This window comes from Colius striatus, chromosome 1 (assembly GCF_028858725.1).
Source record: "Colius striatus isolate bColStr4 chromosome 1, bColStr4.1.hap1, whole genome shotgun sequence".
NCBI lineage: Eukaryota > Metazoa > Chordata > Aves > Coliiformes > Coliidae > Colius > Colius striatus.
Window position 1 is genome coordinate 198517345 of NC_084759.1, and position 24435 is coordinate 198541779.

General features: G+C 39.8%; 1 protein-coding gene across 6 annotated transcripts in view; it reads right to left on the reverse strand.

Annotated features, from left to right (window-relative positions):
- Positions 1-23719, reverse strand: part of SEMA3D (semaphorin 3D) — a 141637-nt gene extending 117918 nt beyond the window's left edge. For 2 of the 6 annotated variants that reach the window (XM_062019763.1, XM_062019808.1), the window contains exon 1: positions 10741-10910. In XM_062019763.1, coding sequence (XP_061875747.1) covers positions 10741-10895 — 155 coding nt within the window. In that variant the 5' untranslated portion in view covers positions 10896-10910. Of the gene's footprint in view, positions 1-10740; positions 10911-22793; positions 22898-22941; positions 22963-23034; positions 23295-23593 lie in introns of those variants that run through there. The other 4 variants (XM_062019784.1, XM_062019790.1, XM_062019802.1 and 1 more) reach the window with 4 other exon arrangements.
- Positions 23720-24435: the final 716 nt, after the last annotated feature.

Genomic DNA, 24435 nt, shown 5'->3' on the forward strand with positions numbered 1-24435 from the left:
GCTTAAAGTTGCAAATAGTGATTATATGATTATTCATTCTCATTTTCCTTCTTCAATCTTTTTCCAACAATCAACTTCTTTGTATTTTACCGAATGTCTTCATATATTGAGAGAGAGTTGCAGAGATTTATAGTAATACTTATACGAAATCTCCACCATGGTGCTGTACCAGCCTAATGCAGACAATAATCAGTAAGTGATATACTGGCATGTGCCCACTACTTCAGTGAAGTTGCTCCAAAATAATCTTTTAATAGCAGTGATATTTGTGTTCACTAGTACACAAATACTAAATTTATCCTCTTAAGTTCCCAGTTTGAATTCTTTTGACAATAATTAGTGATCACGTTCATTCAGATAATTTGAACTAAGGTAAAGCTTGTCTATGATAACTTTAGTGTGAAAATACTTGATAATATCTCTAAGGTTCAGATTCACCTCCAATTGAAGCTGGCAGTCTGATTATTTGAAGCCACATGCATAACAAAGAGCACTAACTACCAGAAAGTGAATCTCCTAACCTAAGCTACTTAGCACCTTTTCTTGATTCTAGTTAACTATCAAATCATATATTGAAGAAAAAAAAAATGTAGGTCTATGCTATCACTTGTCTATCTCCTTGACTATATCCAGGCCAAATAAATGCTTCATACACCAACAACAAACATTACCAGAACAATTACTTTTGCTTCTCTATTTCCAGATCCCCATATATTTACCACCTACATAATGCCCTCCACTGAATATTCGTTTGCTGAAACATTGTAAGATCAGGCTGGATGGGGCTTTGTGCAACCTGGTCTAGTGGAAGGTGTCCCTGCTCATGGCACAGGGGCTGGAACTGGATGATGGCAATTTCCATTCCAATTCAAATCATTCTATGATTCTATAAGCCCCTGATATATCTGAGCATGGTCCTCTGCTGTAGGAGGTAAAGGAATTAACCCCTTTAATGGTTGTGTAATGGGGTCTTCTTCTCTTGCTACTAAAAAGGAAAAGCATATTTGTGATGTTAGGTGTATATGACCTTATTGTGTAATATTCAAACTTGAGAAGAAATGAAAGAAACTGTCATGCTGCAGAAGCAGGATTCCAAAATGAATGAGATTACAAGGCCAAGAACTGAAAAGTTACAAATGTCAGAGCTACAGCTGGAATGTGATGGCAAATCATGTGATCCTGCCTCTCACGTAAAATCTGTGCAGCAGAGGGAAAATAAATATTACCAAGCTTATTTAAAAATAACAAGACAGCATTTCTGTTTCCTTGGTATCTTTCTCATTCAGTGTCCCCTCTCTGCTGTAATGACCCTGAAAACACATGCTTTCTGATTGCATGGTTAAAAAAATGCAGTCTAGTGCATTTACATTAGAGAGTGGGAAGGAGTGAAAGTGCAGACAGTGATCCTTTGGGGTGCTAATATGAACGCACTTGTAAGTTATTTCTCATTGTTTTTAATGGAAGGGAGCATGGCTGCAGATCACTGAAACCTGGCATATCTACATGTCTCTTAGTGTTTTATTATTTTTAATCAAAATGAAAATACTATTTTCTTCTAGTTTCTATGTAGATATACTCTCTGTATTCAACTAGTTAAGGAGAGACTTGGTTAGTCCCCTATAATACGAATACTTACATCCCTGCCTCCTCTTGTCTTCCAAGGCAGTGAAGTGTTCTAGTCAGTCGTTGTCAAAGAACAAGACTAGATGATAAAATTGTCATGATAAGTACCAGAAATCTGACAGAGTATTGCTGTCTTGGAGATACAGGAAAACGGATGGAGAACTTGTCCCAGACTTAGACTGCAAACTAAAAGTAAAAAACTAAAAAATCTCCTTTTTTCTCTCTCTCTGGCTTTTATATTTACAAAATTTGTAATTTTATATATATATATATATATATATATATATATAAATAAAAATTTCAAACGTAACAAGTAAACTGATTCAAGGAACTGAAAATGTATCACTACTATTTCTTATGACCTCATATTAGTCAAATCATCCATTACTAGTCTCTGATACTACTTCTATCATTGAGGTTTGGGTAAGGAGCAGAGCAGCTTTCTCCTGGAAAGTCCCAGGACATTTCACTTAATCTTCCACTTCCCACTCTGGGTCTCACTCACATATTTCAGTTTTTCTCCCTGTGTGGCCATACTGGGAGTGCTCACAAGCTAAACCCACAGGAAAGAAACAGAGAAGAACAGGAACCACGCAAAAGCTTGCCTGGACAGACTGAATAATACTCCCAATTTGTTAAGCACTAGAAGATGACTGAACTCCCCCAATGTTACTGGTTTATAATTCTTTTGAAATCATAACTTAATGCTTTTATTCTCTATGAACTAGTGCCCTAAACACTGCAACTTAATGGTGAAGTAATAGAAAAACATTAATGCAAACACATTATGATAATAATGGGAATGTACTGACATATGCTTATGATTATTGTTAAAGGTTTTTGGGAAGGCCATATCGAATCTTTAAAATTTATCTTTAACTGTTGCCCAGCATTCAGAGTTCTGTTAAATACATTCAGTCTGAATCTTTCTGAGTCTACATGTGAAGAAAGTATAGGCTTTCAAAACAGACCAAGTCTGGTCATAACGCAACAGGATCAGAGACATACTTCTGCCGCAAGGGAAAGCACTTCAAACATCAGGGTGCCTGTCTGTCAGCACTTATCACTCAATGGGTTATACTATCTCTGCAGCAGATTCCCCTTCCAAACTCATGCTTCATCACACTCCTGACCTTGCTGCACACAGCCCCTTCAGCAGAGTTCAAGTCTGTACCACTTAAAACACAGAAAGTTTATTCACCGCTTTGCATTATCATCTCAGAGTTTTGTATATTGCAAGCCAAAATTGTTTACTCTGCAGTTTTGGGGGTATTCCCGGAGGTAGAAGGGATGAATAAAAGTTTACCAAGAAAATGTTATGCTGCAAAGAAAATGAGCGAAATTCTGCCAGTTCATAAGCAAATAACTGCTTCTGCATCTCTTTGGTGTGCAACTTTCCACCCGAAATGGGATGGAAACTGAGACGGTCAGGCCACATTGCACTCCAACTAATAAAGTGTTTCAGATCAAGAAAAACAGGCAAGGCTGCATCACTCTGGCCTGTGTTGTATGGGCTCTTTATTTTTTTTTTCCCCTTTGAAACATTCCATTTGCTGTTCAAGCCAAGACAAGAAAAGAAACATTTTTAACCTTAAGACTCTGACATAAGCCTCCAAAATTAAATAGCCAGAGATGAAGTGAGGCAGGTTTTACAGTTCTTAAACAGCTACCCTTTATTCCTTTCTTAACAGTATAGTTCCAGTCAGAGAAAACATCACAAGCTGCTAACAAACGGGCAAGAGCAGATTCAACTGCCTTTATTTGCATTGAAATCCCTACAGGTCAGGGCCACATGATACTAAACATTCTACAAATAAAGAGTAAGTGTCAATACTTTCCTTGATGAGCGTATATCTAAGAAGACAAAACAAATAAAAGATGGGTGGAGGAAATTACAGGAATATGGCACAGTCACTCCCAGAGCAACTCAGACTTGAGCTTCCCCAAGTCTAAGTCTGTATTGATAAATAAAATATGTCAGACATTATTTCCAGAACATGAGACAAAGCATCCTGGCATAGCTTCTGTCCATGTAGCTAAATCTTCATTCCCTTCAGAACTGAGTGGTCTCATCCATATTGCCTACTGGGAGCTCTCCACATCCCCCCAGCTTATGATAGTGCAATTTGGAAAAGTGCTAGTTGGCAAGAGCAAAAACCAGTCTAGTGAGTATGCTAACAAACATCACGGGTTATTGCAGGCCAATACGTCTTTTGGCCTTGTTTAACTTGCAAATACAGATGTGACCCATCTGTCTCCCCTGTGGTTTGCTTGAGAGTCCCTGCATCCACAAGGGAAACGTGCCACCAACACCATCAGCGAGCAAGATAGGCAGCCAGTGACAGAGCCAGCAAAGCATCCTGTCAAGTTCTGGCACTTTAAAAATACTGCCTTCAGTTGTGTAATTTCTGTGGAAAATACAAGACATGGCAAAACCATGCAAAATATTCCAATAGTGAGAATACAGATGTCTGAACCAAGCTTAGCCTGATTATGTCATCAGGCAGAAAGGGAGTTGTAGGTTTTATGAGGACAGGGGCAGATCAATTACAGGTAAAATCTTTGAAATCTAACTGTGGTTTTAAAAAAGGCAATACTAGGCCAAAACATAAGCTGGTTATTATGATCACTGTTTTCAGAAAAGGTCTGTGAAACTTTGAAAAAACCCAGCAAACAGCGGACATCCACTACAGTGCAGTGTCTTCCTACAAGATCCTGCTCAGGGGCAGGCTTTTAGAATAGAAATGACTGACTTCTCCACAGATGTTCTTAGTTCACCTTCCATGAGATATAGACCAGAAAAGAGAAGTGATAAATGCCATGCAGGCAGCACTGTGACAGGGTGGCACTACTAACCTCTGGTACTTGTCAGGCCCCTCATGCCACATGCCACCACCTCTTCCCTTCTGCCAAAGGACCTGTCCACAGAGCCACTCAGCTTCTGTGAGCATTGTCTGGTTTACTTTAGACACCATAAGTTTAGTGCTGCTATACATTCTAGAAATGAATCTGCAGGACTGAAGACAGAAGGCTTACAATGAAGTAGGACTGCAAATGAGATATAAACTTCTAAGATGGTAAGGTTACAGGCAAAGAAAGATATGTGATGGATCCCTTGCTCTCTTCCACCACATGCTCAGAAGATGGGTTTAATAACTGATCACACTTAAGGCTAGTGAAATTATTGCTAGCATCCTCTCACCATATTCTGAAGATGAGTTGCCTAATTATTTTTTTAATTAAATCAAGTCATGAAAAAGAAAAACTAAAACAAATAAATAATCAGCATGGATCTTGGAAGAAAGAGTTCTAGCAAATGTTTTATGTCAAAGAACAGCCCTTCTGCCATCCAGCTGTTTGTTTTGTTTTAACAATTCATGAGAGTTGAGCTTCTGCAGCTTCTTTTCCTTTTCCTATTCCAAAAGCCTAGGGGATATTTCTCTTTTAATTTTGAGCCCACTCTTGAGCTGAGAATTCTCTTTCCAACATGTGAGTGTGAATGATATGAATGGAGATTGCTCAACTGCTTACTTCTTGCTGCTCAAGTTATCTGTCTAACTCTTCCTCAAAGTAATGAAATAAACCTTTTCTTTTTATGTGTTTATTTGGATCTATGTAAACCAAAGACTCTTGGTCTCTCTACGTGCATTTATAAAGTTTTCTGCATGCATTTTTAAAGTCTTCTGCAGAACTAAGGGACTTTGTTTAGCATGAAGAAACTCTGAAATCAGAAGCCATCCGTTTTTCTGATACAGAAAGACTCGGGAGTCTGTCTTGCACAGCTCCCAGCAATTAAACCTCCAGGGATGCTGGATTTCAAAAAGCTACTAAAAATAAATTATGTGATGCCACAGAGAAGTATCTTTCTTCCATCCTGGGTAGAAGGACAGTAGAAAAATGGCCACGATGCCTCCAGATAAACCACAAAAGACTAACAAAAGAGCTATGGAAAGCAGATAAATAAGGTTTGTATTTGTTTTCCTGTATGTACATAGTGTGCCTGTAGACACAATTTTAGATTTAATAGGCTAAATCCAATTCTTTGAAGTTGAGGGAAATGCCTTGGTCTCTTCAAGCACATTCTCTTTGATTTACTTATTCATGTTGTTGGTGATGTCACATAAAAGCACCCAGCAAGCTGTTATACCCCCTTCAACAAACAGTCACACAGATGCTTAACAGTCATGGTAGTGATGATCCTAAATCAAATCCTATGTGGTTTTCCTACACTACGTACTATACACTCCTGCAGCACTATCAGTGAACAACAGGGAAAAATCAGCTCCAGCAGTCACCAGTTACCAGGATAGAACTCCATCCTGGTCCACCAGCACAGAAGCTTGTCCCAGTTCAACAGCAGACTGGAGATGCTACTTCTACCTCAAATTTGCAACGGAATGTTTTTCCAAAGATTAAGAGAGAAAACAAACAGACAAAAACACACACAAGAACTAGCACAGCAGTTATTTGACTGAACTCTCTGGCACTGAAGTAGGCTCCCATGTTGACAATTAAGAGATTTCACCTCAGCTCACTGCCTCAAACCACTGAAACCTAAATGTTGGACCAGTGTTTGCTATTTGAGATGGTGCTTTCAAAGCTTTTGCTGCCATTGATATCCCAATGCCTGCAAGAGCAGTTAAAATGAATTAAAGAAATATTGCAATTCCTTCATCCTAAATTTAGTCTGAAAACTAAGTGTCAGTTAATCTAGTTTCCATTTGCAGTCATTAGAGAGAAATAGGCACTTCAGGGACTGTTTACTCCCAGCCACTTGAAGCTTCTTGGATGGGAGCAGAGGTGTCTCTCTGCTGAAAATGACAACTATAATCAATTTCTCTCAAAAAACACTTGAGAACTGCTGATACAGGTCCAATGGTTTGCTGTCACAAGAAAGAAATCCTCAGTGGCCATTTCCACCTTCCACAACCCCCCTCAGCAAGTCCATTGAATTGATTGGAAGGAACAATTATCTACAACTATGCAGAAGAAAATCACTGCACCATGATGATTGCAAGCTGAAAAAGAACACTAATACCTCATCTCAGAGGCATACCTTTGTTCTCTAACATACTTTTAAACTTTTTTTCAGAGAAGCTTTAACTCATGCTTTTTGGATAGAGCATATAGTCCAGTGAGGCTCTGAGTGCAGATGAACTTTACAACAAAGACTGTAATACAGGTGATAATAATACCCATTTTTGTTGTATGTTGCCCTTGCACACCTCAAAAGCAGTCTGTATCACTCCACTAAATTGCTTTGCTTAATGTATGCAACCTGGTGCAACATGAACTATCAGTGCTGTGTCAAGAAAGAGGAAGCTTGGGTTATTGCAGCTATTGCTGCAGCTGAAATTTAGTCTGATTGCTTTACTTTAAAAATTTGGGCTGTTTTTTGTTATTAATCTTGGAAATTCTCCAAAATAAACCTGATAAAGTCCTGAATGTCACAAAAGATGTATTCTTCCCCATACTTGTAAATCATCTCTGGCACACTTCCCAATTTTAGTAATTACAGATCTCCCCCAAGCCTCCTGCACATTGCCCATAGATATATGACTTTGTATGATCTGTGTTCTAATTCAGAAAACTATAGCAAGCTATTGCACGAACCCCACACTACACGGTACAGCAATTCAATACTAAATTCAATACTGTTTAGGTCTCTGTATGGTTTTCTTGATGGATGTTACACTGCTGATCTATTTTTATGTATTATTTATACTGGGACAATGCCTAGAGGTCCCAGTCAGGGGCAGGACCTCATAGTAATGCACATACTATGAAGGAGGATGCTTCTCCTTGCAGCTTATAGTCTAAGCATATAATGAATGCTATCAGATGAATAAAATTGTCAGAGGCAGCAAAAAAGTGAAATAGTTATAGTAACTGTAAAAGGCAGAGCACAACAGCTAGTTTGCTATTAATAGGCAATGCGGAGTTCCTGTCATTGTTGTCTGCATTCTCACTGTCCTCTCTATCATCTCTTACAATCTGCAGTGACATGTGGGCAAGCACTCATATACAGTTGTCTGTTGCGTGTCTGAAGCACTAGAAGCATCTTTCACTGCCCACATCAGTCTTCTAGGTAAGATTCAGAAGATGTAAATCATAGGAAAGAGGTAGGTACTTTCTGAGGATGATTCAGAGCCCCTGAAAAGCAGATGATGTGAGGTCATAGGTTTGGAATCACTCATTGGAAGGATCAGGACTTTAGGATGCCAAGGAAGTCTAGCAAGAAGTGTGTCTCAGTGCAATTCACATAGTCTTCACCTTTATTCCTTTACACATTGACAGTGCAGACTATATATATGTGTATATATACAGCTATGTTTCTGAAGTAGCAATAGCCAAGAGTTCTTACACTTTCCAGGCTCTCTGGTGAACTATCAAGAGCTGTAGTTCCTATTTAGCTGTTGCACTCAGGTTGGAGATGAGCTTTTAAGCTGATAACCTTGTGACATAAATATACTTCTTCAATCAGACGGTTCTTATTTCACATCCTGATCTAAGTTAGGATTTCTCAACATACAGATAAAATCCCTACTGCCTTTAGATCCTCTGTGTGAGCCCTAAATCCCCCTCTAAGGCCTTAGGACAGTCCACCTCTGATTTCCCAAAGCAATAGGTGTTGGATCTGCATGGTTAAGAAAAAGCAATAAACATTAATTCCAGCATTTTGCTCTTGAATGAATTCCACATAATTTAACACATTCCCAAGTATAAGTTTAGTTCAGCATATGTAGATACAGCCTCTATGACACCAGGTCTCTGTCACTGAAGTGACTGACTGCTTAATCATCCCTGACACTTCATCAATAGATGAGCCAGAAGACAGGAGGCTGAAAAGCAAAGGGCCTCTCCCCTTCCCTGCAGAGCAAGTCAAGTAGGCAAGTGACAAGTAGCTGTGAGGAAAATAAGAATCCAGCTGCGTAAAGATGAGCTCTGAAGGAGGGAGCTATCAAAATAAGAGGAACAAAGCCTGAAAGCAGGCCTTTTCTTTGAAGACTGCAAACGAAAAAGAGTAAACTGCTCATAAAGAGATGTTGCTGTCTCACAGGGTAATGAATGTAATAATACAAGGAAGGACTCTATCACAGTCATGCCTACAACAGGATAAACTAATTAAGCTTATCTTTCTTTGAAATGTGAACTTCTGCAATTGCATGGGTTAGCAGGGTTCTCATATAGGTCATCTCAGTCTTCCTCACGAGTCTGTATAGATCATCCTTTCCTCAGGTCCCAGCATCCTACAGCTGCTTTGCACATGGACCTCCAGCAGCTCAGATAGAAGCTCCCAGAATTTTTGTAGCTGTCCTCTGAATAACTTTAATTTTCTTACTCTTTTTTTTTCTTTAAACTCAAAATGCTTATAGATGCATTTTCTCGGAGGATCAATCATTTTCAAGGAGGTAGCTACCACCTAGAGGTAACACAGTAGTTCCAACTACCATGAGGCTGTTATATTAAAGCAAGAGATTTTAGGAGTAGATTTACACAAGACCTCAGTTCTCATTTAATTATCAAGACCCAGAGTTTCAAAAGTAGTGTTAGGTAACTTAGGACATGTAAGCCTTACTGAACACAACATAGTAGCACGTCCACCATAGTGCTTATGGGATGTGGGAGATCTGCACAAGGACTGCTTCACAGAAACAGGAGAAATGGAAGCTTTACCATGTAGCAGGTTTTTAATTAAAAAATTCCTGAATGTTTTATGAGAAATAACAGGTGGAAAACACAAGCTCTTCAAGGTGGTTTCTATAATTCTTTTAAAGGACATTTCAGCAAATACAGTCATCATTTTTTTTTCCTTAAAATCAAGATGAGTTGGTTTTATTTGATCCTTTTATTCTTAAGATAACACTCATCTTGCCTCCTTTCAACTATCTAAAATTCAGGCAATGTCTTGGCATCCTCCAGAGAGAGTGGAGACCAGCTGTGCTGGGGTGAATTCATCCTCCTGTTTCATATTGTCATTAAACAGAGTAAATTGCCTTTAGGAGCACCTCATCTCTACTGAAAACAGAGGAAGATTAAGTGACCACCTTAAACTACAGACAAGTTAAATAAATCCTATCTTAATTTCTACACATTATACTTGTATGACTCCCACTGTTACAACATCTGAACATCCATATGTTTCAAACCTATTATTATCACACTTTTCTATGACAAAGGCCATTTTTTATCCATTTACAGATGCATACAGCTGAGGCAGGTAGAGGCCAAGATCCAGACCTGCAAAGGTATTTAGCAAGTTAATTGTCTAAATTAGGTGGTTTTCAGTCTCAGCTGACTGACATTCAATGATGTAGACAAAGAAGTGCCAGTTGAGTGCCTTAGGAATTTGCTAGATCTAAGCAGAAATTACTTGCCTAAGGACAGATGTATCTCATGGAATTAACCCCAGGTCTCCTGAGCTGGTGTCCTAACCTTTGGAATGTCCTTAACATTAAGTAAATCCTCTGCTGGTTTTGGAATTAAACTTTTGAAGTATATACAGTCATGTCATCATCTTTGTCAAACTCAAACAAGCTATGCACACTTAAATCCTTTAATTTTTCCTCATAAATAAAATGAGACTCAAAGCCTTTCTTCTAATTTTTATCTAAGCTCTCCTTAGATGTTAACTTACTAGTAATGGCACAATGAGGCCAAAATTCCAGGTTGAATTTTTAGATGTTACTGTGATAGAAGTAAACACCTGAACACCAGCATAAAGTTGGATCTTTCACTAAGATCTGTGAAAATATATTTACTTCAATGAGGATAGAGTTCTACTCTGGTATGTGGCATCTGAGCCCTCTATATCATGGTATAGTGCACTGATATTGTCTATTGCATTTATAGAAATAATTGGCCGAGACCTTAAAATTTAAATACTGGAGGCTTGTCAACATGAGAGTCCAGACATAGAAAGATGTGATTTAGCAGCATACTGACTGTTTTGCAATCACATCACACAGAAGTGTACATTAGAAGACTTTTAATTTTAAAGCAGCCTACTTCAAAAGCAGCCTTAGGACATACACCCTGCGACTGGTCATGCAAAAAGTTAGTGTGAACATTGTTATGCTAGTTTAACAGCACGCTGACTTCCACATGTATACAAACCTTATCAGACCAGAGCAGGCTTCAGTATCAGGCGATATGTGTTTCTTAGAATAATCTTGAGGAGAACTGCTGAATGCTAAGAATGTCCTCAGACTTCCCCAGGACTTGCACCTGGGTGGCAAAAAGGGTGAATTTATAAAATAGACTCTATTCATTTTATGTGTGGTGATTTCCTTCTTTTTCAAACACCTCAGTAAAGTGAAACAGAAAAGAAAGTTTCTGTAGGGAGAGAGAAGTGACAGTATCACACTATTGAAACAAGCAAGATAAACCATTTTTTCCGGTACTACACAGGACAGTTCTCCTCTTCCAAGACAGCAGCCTTGACGTCTAACTAATGAAAACAATCCCATAGCAACTTCAAATTACCATCAAAGCCTATCTGTGTTTTGTTTTCAGAAACTGTAAGTACAGGGTATGGACAGCTTGTGGGAAACATAGAGGTAAAATACCATGCACTTTCCAAGAAAAATGTTTAAATAATTGTAAAAGGTTTTCTAGACTTCAGATTATTAGAAGGACTCCTGTGTTAAACAGACCACAGAAAACTTACACAGTTGCCATTATATTAAATGTAGTAGCTGGTTTATGGACTAGCACTTATTATCCAAATAGGATTCAATTTCTGGGGTCATCAAGAAAATTATATTCTGCAACATCCTTTACATTTAATTGCTTTATCCATCTTCTGAAATGGAAAAAGACAAAACTTCTAAACCAAAATGTGAAAATTCTGTCCAATCACCCAGCTTCTGAACAAGGAAACATGTTTGTTCTGTGTCAGGGTTTCCAAGCAATGTCTTCTGAACCACAAGAGGAATGCTTTACTTCGATGTTTTACACAAACCAGAGAATCCCACGCACCACCATATCTCTGTGGGGAATAAGTACTTAGGCAGAAAACATTGCCAAAAACTCCTATTTTTGGGACTTTCTCCCAACCTAATAGAAAAGCAGGAGGTGGAAATGACAGCTACAGGAGAAAAGACACCCACGGGACTGAGGTCACATCTTCAACTTGAGCATGTCCCAAAAGAGCTCTGAGCAGTTGCTGCTGCCTCCATAGCATAGCTGGCTTTTCTCTTTTGAGTGGTGACACACAAGGGCTAAGCCTGGGAAGCTTTCTGTAACAATGTATTTGTAGCTCAGACTCCCATCAGAGGGATCTAATAAAACTACTTGGAAAAAAGCTACTGATCTTCTATGAGAAAATTGACTGAGGATCCTGGATCCATCTGTACTTAACACCCACAGAATCTTGATGGCTCAAGCAAATTGCTTCTACAGTGTCAGTCATTAAAATCTCCATTCTCCAACAGCATCTTCTCAACTTTTCTAACTACTCCTGCTCATGTCTGTCATGTGGCTCAAGAAGAATGAAGAGAGACAGCACAATTTTTAGAGTCATGCCTTCCAAACATCAAACCGTTATTTTGTTGAGAAAAGAATGAAAGCAAATATTACAGTGCCTACTGCAAGGCCTTGTGAGATTCCCTCAGGGTCATCACAACAGACCGTTATAATCTCTGCTGATGTTTGCACCAAAGACAACAACACTATGGATATTCAAAGTCACTGCGTCCCACTGATTCTTGCCTTACATACAATTATACTTACAAAGATGAGTTTAACACTTTACAGATAGTCTAATAGTTTATCTTGGAGGTGTCAGATTCCAGTTTCCATTGTGTCATGTGAATTCCTGGATGGAAAACCAAACACAATGAATCTAAAATTCTCTTCTCACATCACTTCAGTGGCATTTACCTTGTTTGCAGTGAAAGAAAGGAAGGAAAGTACAGAAAGGATGGAAAATAGTTTTTATTTTTAAATACTATTCATTAGAACATCTTTATTATCTTTAAACCAAGGTAATAACCTAAGAGAAAAACAAACAAACAAAAAAAGCCTGCCTTACTAAGAAAATTCCTATCCATATTTCAGCACTGACCAAGTACAGAACAGGTGTGCCTGTGGCACCAGTAGCACCAACAATAACATAAACAAAGGGGTTTTTTATCATTGTCATGAAATCCTGACACAAGATCTGAAATTTGTCTGAATTATCTCCCTTTAACTTCCTACATGCAAGATTGCTATTGAGTAGAGCACCCTTGGGGACTGAGGTTTTCTCATCATGTCGGGATCATTTCTGAGAATTGACAGGACATAGGATAACTGTGTCTGAAGTTCTTACAAAAGCACACAAAAGAGTTAAACTGTGGGAAGGTGATGAAATCTCAAGGCTAGAAGAGTCTGGAGGCAGGAATAGCTTGTCCTGTGCCTCAAAATCACCTGGAGAACTGCTAAAGAGGACAGGCAATTCCAGAGAGAAAAGATAAAGCCCTTGTGTGAGAGAACACACTGGCAGTCAACATGGAACTAGCACAATGGAAAAAAACAGGGATAAACCATGAAAATTCTCACTTTGGATGTTAAACTAAATATAACAATTTCCTTCTACTTCTTTTTTTTTCTTGTTTTGAAACCAGATGGTTGGGATTGAGACAGACAAACTCCCTGCACTATTTGCTGCACATATCCCCTGCTATTCTGTCAGTCTGTGAAAAGGTAAAGGAACTGGCATTGGAGATTTCAGCAGTGTTTTATGCCTAAGTATTCTTCATCCTTACACACTAATGTACAAGAGCAACAAATTGAGACAATTAAAAAAATAACCCTTCCATCACTGTAAAAGTCAAAGCACTATAATTCATCTATCTTTAGCCAGCCAGGTTTGTTTTTATGGACCATCAAGAAGATCAATGTCTCTGTTATGAGTTTCATATTGTGCTTGTGTTGCTATTTAGGAAAGCAATGAGCTGTTAGCAAAGCCACTGGAACCAAAGAATATGGGAGCTTCAGACTCATGAGAACAGCATAATAATTGATCTGCATTTACAAGCGAAAATCTCTTCAGGAAAAAAACAAAATAACAGCAAAACTAAATAATTAAAAATAATTTTTAAAGAGATAATGAAAGAATACCAGTCTACTATTTCACCTCTCACATATATTTTGGTTTGTGAGTTAAATCAATCTGCAGCCCAAGAAGTCTGTAATTATTTTATCAAAAGGTAGAAAATCTTCCCATGCGAAAACTCTCTTAATTTCACTGAAAGGTGCATGAGTTGTCAGGGTGTTATATTGGGACAGATAATTATTTGCCATAGATTTATCTTTTATTTTTTTTCCACAATGAGGCAGTTTTATGAGACAATATATGTCTGCTTTTAGTAGATGACACTAGAGGACTATAAACACTGAGTCATAATTCCAGAACAAATCTGTACACTGCAAATGGTATTACCCAGGAAACTCATCTTAAAAAGACAGACAGCACAGAGTACCAGAGATAAATGCACCTTTTCTTCCAGAAAAAGGACCTAAAAGATCTTTTAAGCCTGAACAATGTCAGTAACTGTCTTAGATGCAGCAATTGTCTCACTTTTTCCTTGATTAGGTTGGACTGCTGTTACGAAAATTACATCCAGTCAGCTTTTCCTTAAAACCTGTAAAAATTTTAGTTCAATTTACAAAAAATAGAGTCCTAAAATAAACACCTGGGATTTCATCATGTCTGAGAAAACCTCCATTTTTACAATATACAGATTAGAAGACATCAGATCAACATACCACAATGATTCAGGTAGTAGTTATGTAAAGCATCATGGACGACTAAAATTGTTCCAGTTAAAAGATTAGATTATTGACAAAGATTTATGATTGGAACTGCCTCTTCAGTCATCCAGGTTCAACATTACAGTCTGGTATGAAATCTGTCCTCTGCTGTTACCAGGCTTTGCAGGTAGCCAAACCTGCCTAACAGCACGTCTCCTGTGGCACCTGAGCCACTGAGTTCACATAGAACAAAGCTGTGATTACTCCAAACTGTTTAATGTCTATCATGTTCAAAAGCAGGCATTGCTCTGCCCGCCTTACTTGCAAAGCCAGGGCAGGCTGCAAGCATATCCAGTTCTCCCACAAACTGAAATTAAAAGATCTTCCTCTCCCAGCTCCTTATCCAACAGCCCTAAGGTTAGTGCACTTCTTCAGGAGCAGGTAGAATTGGACTCCTAATGACTAATTCAATAGTGTCATTCAGTATCAAATAGGAAATGCCAACCTAAAATGAATTGTAGCGAGGTGGGGATCAGCATCTTTTCCCTAGTAATGAGTGATAGGACAAAAGTAAATAACCTCAAGTTGCACCAGGAGGGATTTAGATTGGATATTGGAAAGAATATCTTCACTGAGAAGGTTGTTAGATACTGGAACAGTCTGCCCAGGGAGGTAGTGGAATAATTTAAAAGACATGTAGATGAGATGCTTAGAGACACAGTTTAGTGGTGGGCTTGGAAGTGTGACATTAGTTGTTGGACTTGATGATCTTAAAGGTCTTTTCTAGCTGAAATGATTCTATGATACTATTCACTGAAGCAGGTCCAGTTAGAGAAATCTTATCCCTAAAAGATGATGCTCTAGCCATGCCAAGTCACAGTCCTTTTCTGTTGTCCCTTTTGATAACACAGCACTCACAACAAAGTAAAGCCATGGTGGCTGAGAAAGCCAGGCTCTCAAGCACCAGAAACACCACTGCTCAGACACATATCTGAAAAAGCATACTTCTAGGTCACCTCAGTCAGGAGCAGGCACTTAAACCACTGAAGTATATGATAGAAATGTTTAAAAATTTATTTTAGGTTTTTATTTTACATTTTGACACAAGGAAAAGATTGATCCTATACAGATATCCATATGGTGGGAGAGCTCATGGATGAGGATCCCAAATTAATTTAGGCACTTATATGTACAGATTAGGACCTAAACTGCGGATTGTATTCCTAACTTTCTGCCAGCTGGCTTGCTGGCTGGCTTTCCTCATGGCTGTAGCTTTTGAGGATCCCACCACAATCATTCAGTCAGTGCACAAGAAGCGATAGCACTGGAATAGTATCTTCAGTCTCCAGTTTCTCCTCACAGTAACTTCTCTCTGTAAATGCTCTCTGTGTATATTGTTATTTTAAATCACTGTTTTCATCTTTCAGCTTTTAGAGCTGTTCATTTCTTCTGAAGACATAGGACTGCCCTTAGCTATTACAAATCACAGAATCGGAGAATCTCAAAGGATGGAAGGGACCTAGAAAGATCTTCTAGTCCAACCTCCCTCCCAGAGCAGGACCATCTAGAGTAGGTCATGCAGGAACTCATCCAGGTAGGTTTTGAATGTCTCCAGTGAAGGAGATTTAACAAATCAATCTACTAATTTCAATTACATGCCTTTAATTTATACCAACTGAAGATACAGCTTGTTATATCTTGATTTATCTTTTGAAACATAACAACTGTTGTGTATTCCCATCATTCCCATGGACACTGACCACTTCCTTGATGTAGCTACAAGCTGTAGCAGAAGTTTGCCCTTCAGCTCCAGAGTACCTTACAGTAATGGGAATTGTACAGACGCTTGTGCTAAATTAAAGCCCATCCATCTGTGAATGGTTTCTTGACATTAAAATGATCATTATGAAATCCCTCGCCCAGTACTACTTTTGCATGATTCCATTCAGGAAGTATAGTTTATTGCCTTAAAACTCTCTATTATCAAAAAAATCTTTTAAAAATGGTATTACAGTGCAGCTTTAGGAAGGGGGTAGAGGTAATAAAGATACCTGCTTTTATTAGCTTGGCCTTTATGCTTGGATTTCTGTTCCTCTCAGTACACCTGTTTCTACAAATTAATGACTTATCTTGTTGTTAGGTAGCAATCTGGATGACACTAACTGTCTCCAATATTCATGTGCTGAGATACATGGAGATCATTAAAAAATGAGTATGCCCACTCGCCAGGTTAAATAAATAAACAAACAAACAAACAAATAAATAAATAAATAAATAGATAAATAGTATGGTTCCTCCTTCTTGGTAAGTTTGTGTTTCTACATAGTCTTTTTAGCAGATTTTTTTCCCCGTTCTTTGGAAGACAAGAGTTCTGCTCCATTTGAAACACAGAGGCTTAGTTTCTGACTCAAAGTATTACATGGCTCAATGGATCCAAGAACTCCAGATTTGTTCATGTGGAGACCGAGTGCCTACAGAAAATCCTCTAACTTCCCCAAAATATACCTCCCCAAAATAAAGGGGGTTCTTTGAAGTTTCATTATTAAAAATTAATCTACTACACTAAGGAGGTCAAAGGAACCAAAAGTCAGGTTAATTCAATGCAGTTAATTTATTGGGGCATTAGGTCAAATTTACTATTTAGTTTTCACAATAGGGGATCTCATAATGCCATTAGAAACTCAGTTTTGCCCCATGCTTATATCATTCAAAAACAGAAAACAGGGTTGAGACCTCTGTTTAATCTATGAAATAAAATTAGTTTTGTTGCTTGCTTTCTTGAGGAACCCACATCTCTTAGTCTTCTGTGCTAGCTGACTCTAGTCCTGCACCATGGTTGAAAATAGGTTTTGTTTCTTGTTTAATTTGATACATCAGCAGAGATAATCACAGGAGGACCTTCACTTCTGACTGGGACCTTCCACTGCTACTGCAATATAGCTAATAAATTAATAAGAACTTTCCTGAATCAAAAAAGGTCACAGAAGTGATAAATCTTTACTATACGCATCTTACACATGCTTCCTAATAAAAAAACCTGATTTTAAGAAATATGGAAGACGGACATAAACAGATTTGTTCCTGTGTCTCCTCTGATTTCTAGTAAGCAACAACAGACCTTCAGAGATGTAACATGCAATCACTCTGTTAGTAGAACATACTGTAGTAGCTTTGAAGATTTCTGTCCTTAATAAAAGTTTTCAGGCACCTGCTTATAAAGGAAATACATCATGGAATGAAGTAAATTAAATTAAGAAATTAAGTACATTTCACTTTTTATGCAGGTGGAACATCTTTCAGATCACAGAGAATGGATATAGTAACATTACATTTTGCAAAGGCAGAGATTATGAAGCAAGTCAGGAACATAGTACAGAGAACTTCATAATCAAGCCTGGTTCTTCCTGTAAGTCTTGGAGAATAGGAACTGCATTTGCAACGGTCTATCACTAACTGTCATTGCCCTTCATTTTATTTCCCTCTCTCACAAATGAAGCTGTTTAGTTCTTTTAATACCAAAGGATGTTCTGAAGACTTTTCCTTTATTACACTATTCTAAAACATTTTAGAATAAGACTTCATTAAACCTCACATATGTGCATTATAAAATTACAGGGAATAAGTTCCATATGAAAAATTCACCATATTGTGGAATACTATATTTTAGCAGAGGTTCTGATTTTAAATATGCAAGCAATAGACATTGTTTTAATTCTTTATTGTGGAAAGAAAAAATCAACTTTTTGCTTTTGGTCAAGGAAGGATTTTTTACATACTCACTCCTTGCAGCCTCCCTCTTGCAAAACCAAAAAAGGATTTTAAATGGACAAAAAGCAGCCGCAATTATATGGAGTGTGTCATTGATAAATTCCAGGGGAATAGAACAAGCTAGGTAGACACATACCATTAGACCTAGCTGTTCGAAATGTTAAAATTCTAGCCAAGACTAAGCTGGAATGTTTGGCCACATCAGCCCTCAGGACTGCACTTAACTTTTAAAAGATTTGATCTGACTCTAGATTTCGACTTTAGGAACGCACTTCTTTCCAAGCAAGCATTTTGCATAGCAGTCTGTCTTTAAACACATGCCTAATTCCCTTGAAGTCACTAAGTACAGAGAGACAGAATGAGCCCAAGTTTTTCTTTCATTTCATGACAGCTTTAGTTTTGTATAATTTTCAGTTAATCCTAGGCTTTCTGCATTTAGACCTGAGTTATGCTGACACAAGAAGTGATCAGACTTAGGGCTGCAGTGTCTCTGGGATTTCTGGGAGGGGACATTCCAGGAAAACCAGTAACTTATCTCCTCCCCCCTTGGAAAAAGAATTAATAAGAAAACAACAACAAAAACTCAGCATGTCACTGGAGTATGTTCAGATGTTACAGAACCTTTTAGCCTCTCATCTGTGTGACACTTGCTTCCTGAAAGTCTTCTAATCCACTGACCAAGTAGGTTGGAAATGCTTTAATTATGGATATTTGTTTGGTTTTTAAACTGACCACATTAAAATGAAAGCTCAGACAATTCTTTTTTCTGTTTATAATAACAAAGAAAGAAAAATATGCAACAATGTACAAAAAAGAATCCATATTACTGAAAGCTGAGTAATACATGCAGTGTGAAACTCACTCAGTGCTGAGGGTCCTCATGAGTTATAGGTCTCCATGTACAAATAAGTTCTAGAGCATGAATTTGTCTTTAGCTGTACATATCCTGAACCCTTTAGGATTTATCCTTCAAATTAATATTGCAAATAATGCCTCTATCATACTGTGTTTAGTCTGATCAGTGAAGCTGACTATTAGATAAACTATTAGGTACCAGCAGATCTCTGAACTTTAATCACGTTCTCCAGTTATTTTGCAGGAAAGTGCAATGATTTAGTTAAGCCCTCTATAATATTCTAAGCTTAAATACCACACCCATCACTGATAGTCAAATTGAGTCAATGATTCAACCCAGATGGGAATCCAGGTTCATCTTGGCTTACTGTTATCTATTTTGCCCATTAGGTTTGTATGACTTCCATAAATTATTTTAGAGTTCTCGTTAAAAGAAAATAAATCCACATGATGTTAAATGCTGCCTCCCAGCTGTAACGCAAACTGGAATTTTGGAGCAGAGCACTGCTCCCTGACTCATCCTGGATCGTCTCCATGTGACGTTGTATCCATCTCAGCTAGGGAGAGTGGAATACAAGGGCACAGAAGAGCTGCTTTTTTTTTTTTTTTTGGCTTTTGTGGTTTTTTTGATTTTTTTTAATCACCCATTGTCAAATAACATGTGGATGTTCATGCAGCATGTCTGCAGGATGTAAAAAATAACAATACCAGAAAGGAGTCTTTATGAATACACAAGCATAGAAAGGAAAAGATAAAAGGACAAAAGATTTTTACAGTGATAATTTAAGCACTGACTCATTGCCATTGCTAAGTTTATAAAATACATAAAACCCAGACAGAAATGTTGGGGCAGGGGGGGAGATTGTGTTAAGGAGTACAACAGAGGCGCAGCACTACAAAAAAGATAAAAATAGCACACCCATGTAACAAAAGTTTGCTTCACACATCGTCTAAGTACAGCAACCATGCCTCATGTCTCATGGGTATGGCTTTACTATGGGCTCCTCTGTTGCTTGTTTGTAGTTGGAGAAAATCCAGGAAGCAAAGAAAACAAATACATGGCACATTTGCTGCATCTATTTGATTCAACAACGTTTAGCATGCACCTTTGGCATTTTCCACGGGTTAAAAAGACAAGAAGCCAAATATAGCTCTGGCTATCCCACAGGCTGCCTTTGCCAGGACAGCGTGGTGGGAAAGCCTGCTTAACCAGCATCGAAGGATTCCCTCATGTAGGAAACCTCAAAGAGTACAGAGGTGGCTCAGTGGCCAATTCCAGCACCAGGGGTTTTAGCCAAAGAATTGCTGGCATGTGCTGGGAATTCAGCTGTTTCCCAGACAATGAATCAGCCTCTCCAGAGCCACAGGTAACTGGTACGTCTACATTGCAGTGGTGCACACTGAAGAGACATCTGAGACTGCAGCTTCTGTGTTTTTAACAGCAAAAAGAAAAATGACACAATCAAAACAGGTAAAAAAAGAATCCAGAAAGACATCATTATTTTGACCACCCTAGGCTGACAGTGTGACTTTGAATGACTATAAAATTCCGACAATTAAACTGCAAAGATCCTGACTCTGTGGTACATGTGCATCTCCACTTTTTCTGTGACAGAATGTGGAAAGAGATGATGAGTATATCCCTTTTGCTAGGACCAACATATGGACAGCTTTTGTTGGGAGTGTTCCATTCTTTGGCTTTTCCTTTTAATATCTTGGTGTTTACAGCATTGATTTGCTTAATTATCATTATTTAATCACTGAGTAACATTAATGCAGTATCTTCATATGCTTTACCAATGCACAACATCTATTTCCATTTAATATTTTAGCTTAATTTTTTTTTTCCTAGGGTCTTGTTTCACTTAATTCAATAGCAAAATCCCAGTAGAATTTCAAGGGTGAGGTATAATTTGCATAATAAACATGGTGGCATCTACAGTGAAAATATCACCTCTAAAAAAATCCCCACAAAACCAAACAACGCAACCATTGACAAACTGAGCGAGATCAAGGCTATTATAGTGTTTTGGAAGGTCAGCTGATGGCACAACCTGCAGTTAGGAAACAAGCAGGCAAAGGCTAATAATCACAAGTGGGGTCCAAAAGAAGTATCGTTCTTCTGGGTATCTGACTGCAGCTACCCACCAAGCCAAGTCTGAGGGCAGGAATACAGCTAGCTCAAAATTATATCTTTCTGAGATTTAGTCACCTTGCCTAGCATTACTGGAAGGCATTTCTCTCTTCCTGGCATTACTGTCCTCCTGAAAGAATCTTATACCAGCTCTTGCAAGTGCAGTCATTCTTACTGAGATACTGCAGAGGACACTGGTGAAGCTATTTCCCCTTCTCGTTAAGCTGCTCCATGTACAGAGTCCATGTACTATCTGTCCAAGACTTTGGCTCACAACACTTCTGCCTGGTTCGGAACACATCTCTCTCTGCTTCAGCACTGCACTTAATGAGGAGTCTGCTCTGTTCTCCACATCCTAAGAATCCTCTTGCATTGATCCAGGGGTTAGTGGAGAGAAAGTCAGTTTAGTTCCTGGATATCAGGCTAGTCTGGATGTCTAAGCCAAAATAAAGTTCAAACAAAAGTGAAGCCAAGCTGCTTACCCTGATCAAGGCTAAAATGCTACTGTTTATGAAGCATCTCAGAGTAGGACTGGTCTTGAAAACATTAGGTGTGACATGTGCAGAATTCGTGTACTTCTATTTGACAGAAGGATTACAACTGAGGATTAAAGTACCCCAACGCCTCTTTAGAACACTATTTAAACACCCAGCTTTCACAGACTTAATAAAGACATTGGCCCTTATATACCTTGCAGGAGATGAATAATGCTTATCTGGATCAGGCTCATAATAGCTAAACAGAATTATTTAAAAGGCAAAGATGAAAATCACATCAGCTATACTAATGAGAATTTGACAAACAATATTAAAATGTTCTAACATTAAACACCTCCTAATGGTAAACAGAAATATCAAGTCTCTTTACTTGTCCCCTAGATTTGCGAGTAAGTAGTAAAAACAAAAAAGTGATGTGACAAAATTCCTGCAAAAATTCTAACCTGCCTCTTCATGGTCTCTGTCAGACCCATAGATGCAGCATTTAGCTGCTGCTTTCTCGGCAAAGTGCTCTCTGCTTGTGGTCAGACTGACCCATTGATCTCTTGCACTCTAACAAGCTTTCCTAATTCAAATCAAAGTGAAACTTTTTCTGAGGAAACATAGGTGGCTGCTTTGTGCTGCTTCAGTCCTTACAGTCACCAGTTACCTAACATGCTTAGGAATGTTTCTTCTCTAGAACCAACAACTTTCATTTTGTAATATTCACTGCAAAACAAGGAGCTTTACCACCCTCTGTGTTACTGCACAGAGTAAAGTAGAGGTTGTCAGTGTGAGAAGACGAATACTCTCATTTCAGTGAGCACCTCAGGTCAACCAGGTGCTCTGCAGCTCCTAGTGATGGACACGCTCAGCAGTCGCGCTCATGGCAATGCTGGAGGACTACGTGGAAATAAAGGAATTTTACCACTGCTCCAGAATGCAACAGTTTTCCTGATGAACATGGGTGGATTATGCCCATGCTTCTCTTCTCATCGTCCTGAGACACCTATGCATTGCAGAAGCAGGCGCACTGGCGTGGGGGCTGAGAGAACGACACTTCTTCCTCTGCCTGCACCGCTCCCACCTCCCCAGCTTTTAAGCCCTGCTCCCCGAAACGGCATCCTCCTCGCCTCTGAACCCCAAAACCCCACTCTGCTGAACTCCCAGGGCCAGCGTCCCTCACCACAGCTTCCCACCTCCTGATGACAGCAAGGCAGGTGGCCCGGAGCCCGCTGCCAGGTGCCGGGGGCGGCATCCGCTCCGCGCAGCTCCGGCGGCTGTCGGGGCAGAGGCGAGCGGAGGATCCGGGACACGCAGGGGGACCCCATCCACTTTTCCACTAACCTCCCTCCCCACCAACCCCTTCTCTGCGGCGGCGGCGAAGCGCTCCGGTGGAGCGGAGCGGAGCAGCGCCGGTCCCCGGTCGCTGGCTGGTACCTGCCGGGAAGCCGGAGCGGCGGCCGTGCGCAGGGGAGGCCGGCGCGGGGCCGGAGCCGGTGGACGGGTTTTTGGAGGCGTTGCGAGCCAGGCGGGCTCCTCCCCGGCGGCGGCGGCGGCGGAGGGTCTCGCTCCTTCTGTGCGGAGTGTCAGACTTTCCCCTGGCTTCCCTTCCTCCATCCCCGCCACCCCTTTCCACTCCCTCGCACGCACATGCACACCCCGCCAGCAAATGGGCTGCTTCGTGAGCGTATGTGTGTGTGTGTGTGTGTCAGCCAGTTCAGACACACACCCACTGCTCTGCTGCCGGCATGTGTCACAGCCCCGGCCACCGGGAAGCAAAGCGTGAGCCGAGAGAAAAGCAGCGCCGTGCAGACACAAACACTCGGCACTCAAATATACTGTGTGTCCACGATGTGTCCAGAGGGCTAAGAGCGAGCACCGAGGGACTCCCTGCTCGTGGGCTTTCCTTTGGGTCACAGATCTCTCCTGCACTGCTGGATCACACACCCACTGTGTCAGTTTGCACAGGGGCATCCCAACTTAATGTCATGCTCACCTTGCACAGGCGTTGGTCCAGCTCATAATGTCTGAAGTATGCACCCTCAGGTTCACTCACATTGTATCTGTGATACGTTCTGACAGGGACTGCACTGCAGATCACTGGCTATTAGACTGGGAGTCACTGGCTGTTAGACTGGGAGTGGGGGAAAAAAAAAAAGCAAGCCTACCACACTTGCTGATAAGGAAAAAGCAGCTGGGCAGTGGCCTATTGCTAGGGGTCGGTGCACTTTTAAGCGTAGCCCACATGCAGAATTGTAGCTGCCAGAGGTACAGTTGCCATTGCATTTATATTTTTTTTTGCCCCTGGAATGTGCTACATCAGAGGTTCTCCAGCTTTTGCATGCTACAGACCACTTCCTAAGAGAGAATTTCTCTCCTGGACCAACCCATTCCCACACCAAACCCTCTCTCCAACATATTTCCTTCTGTGGCTGCCCGAGGAAGAGCCTTTCTGCCCACAGTCTGAGAGCCATTGAACATATGGCACAGATAGTATCAGACGCTTCCAGGCAAGGCACACTGTGGCTCTTTGAAAAACTGTTGCCCTCAATGAAGAGCTCAGATTGAAAGTCTTCAACCAGAGGCTTGGTTGCAGAACAGACTCCCAACTGTTGCTCCATGAAATAACAGAAGAACCAAAGAAGTCCAGAGGAATATATTGGAGTTTCCACCTTGTCACTCCCCTTAGCAGAGCTTCATCCTCACCACTCACGTAAAAGTCAGATGGGTGGTCTGGGTGTATACAATCGAATATAAATATGGGGGGGGGGTTTATAAGTTCACCAAAAGTCAACTTTACACCTTTTTGTCTATTTTCTTAAACCAATTTGTTTCTAC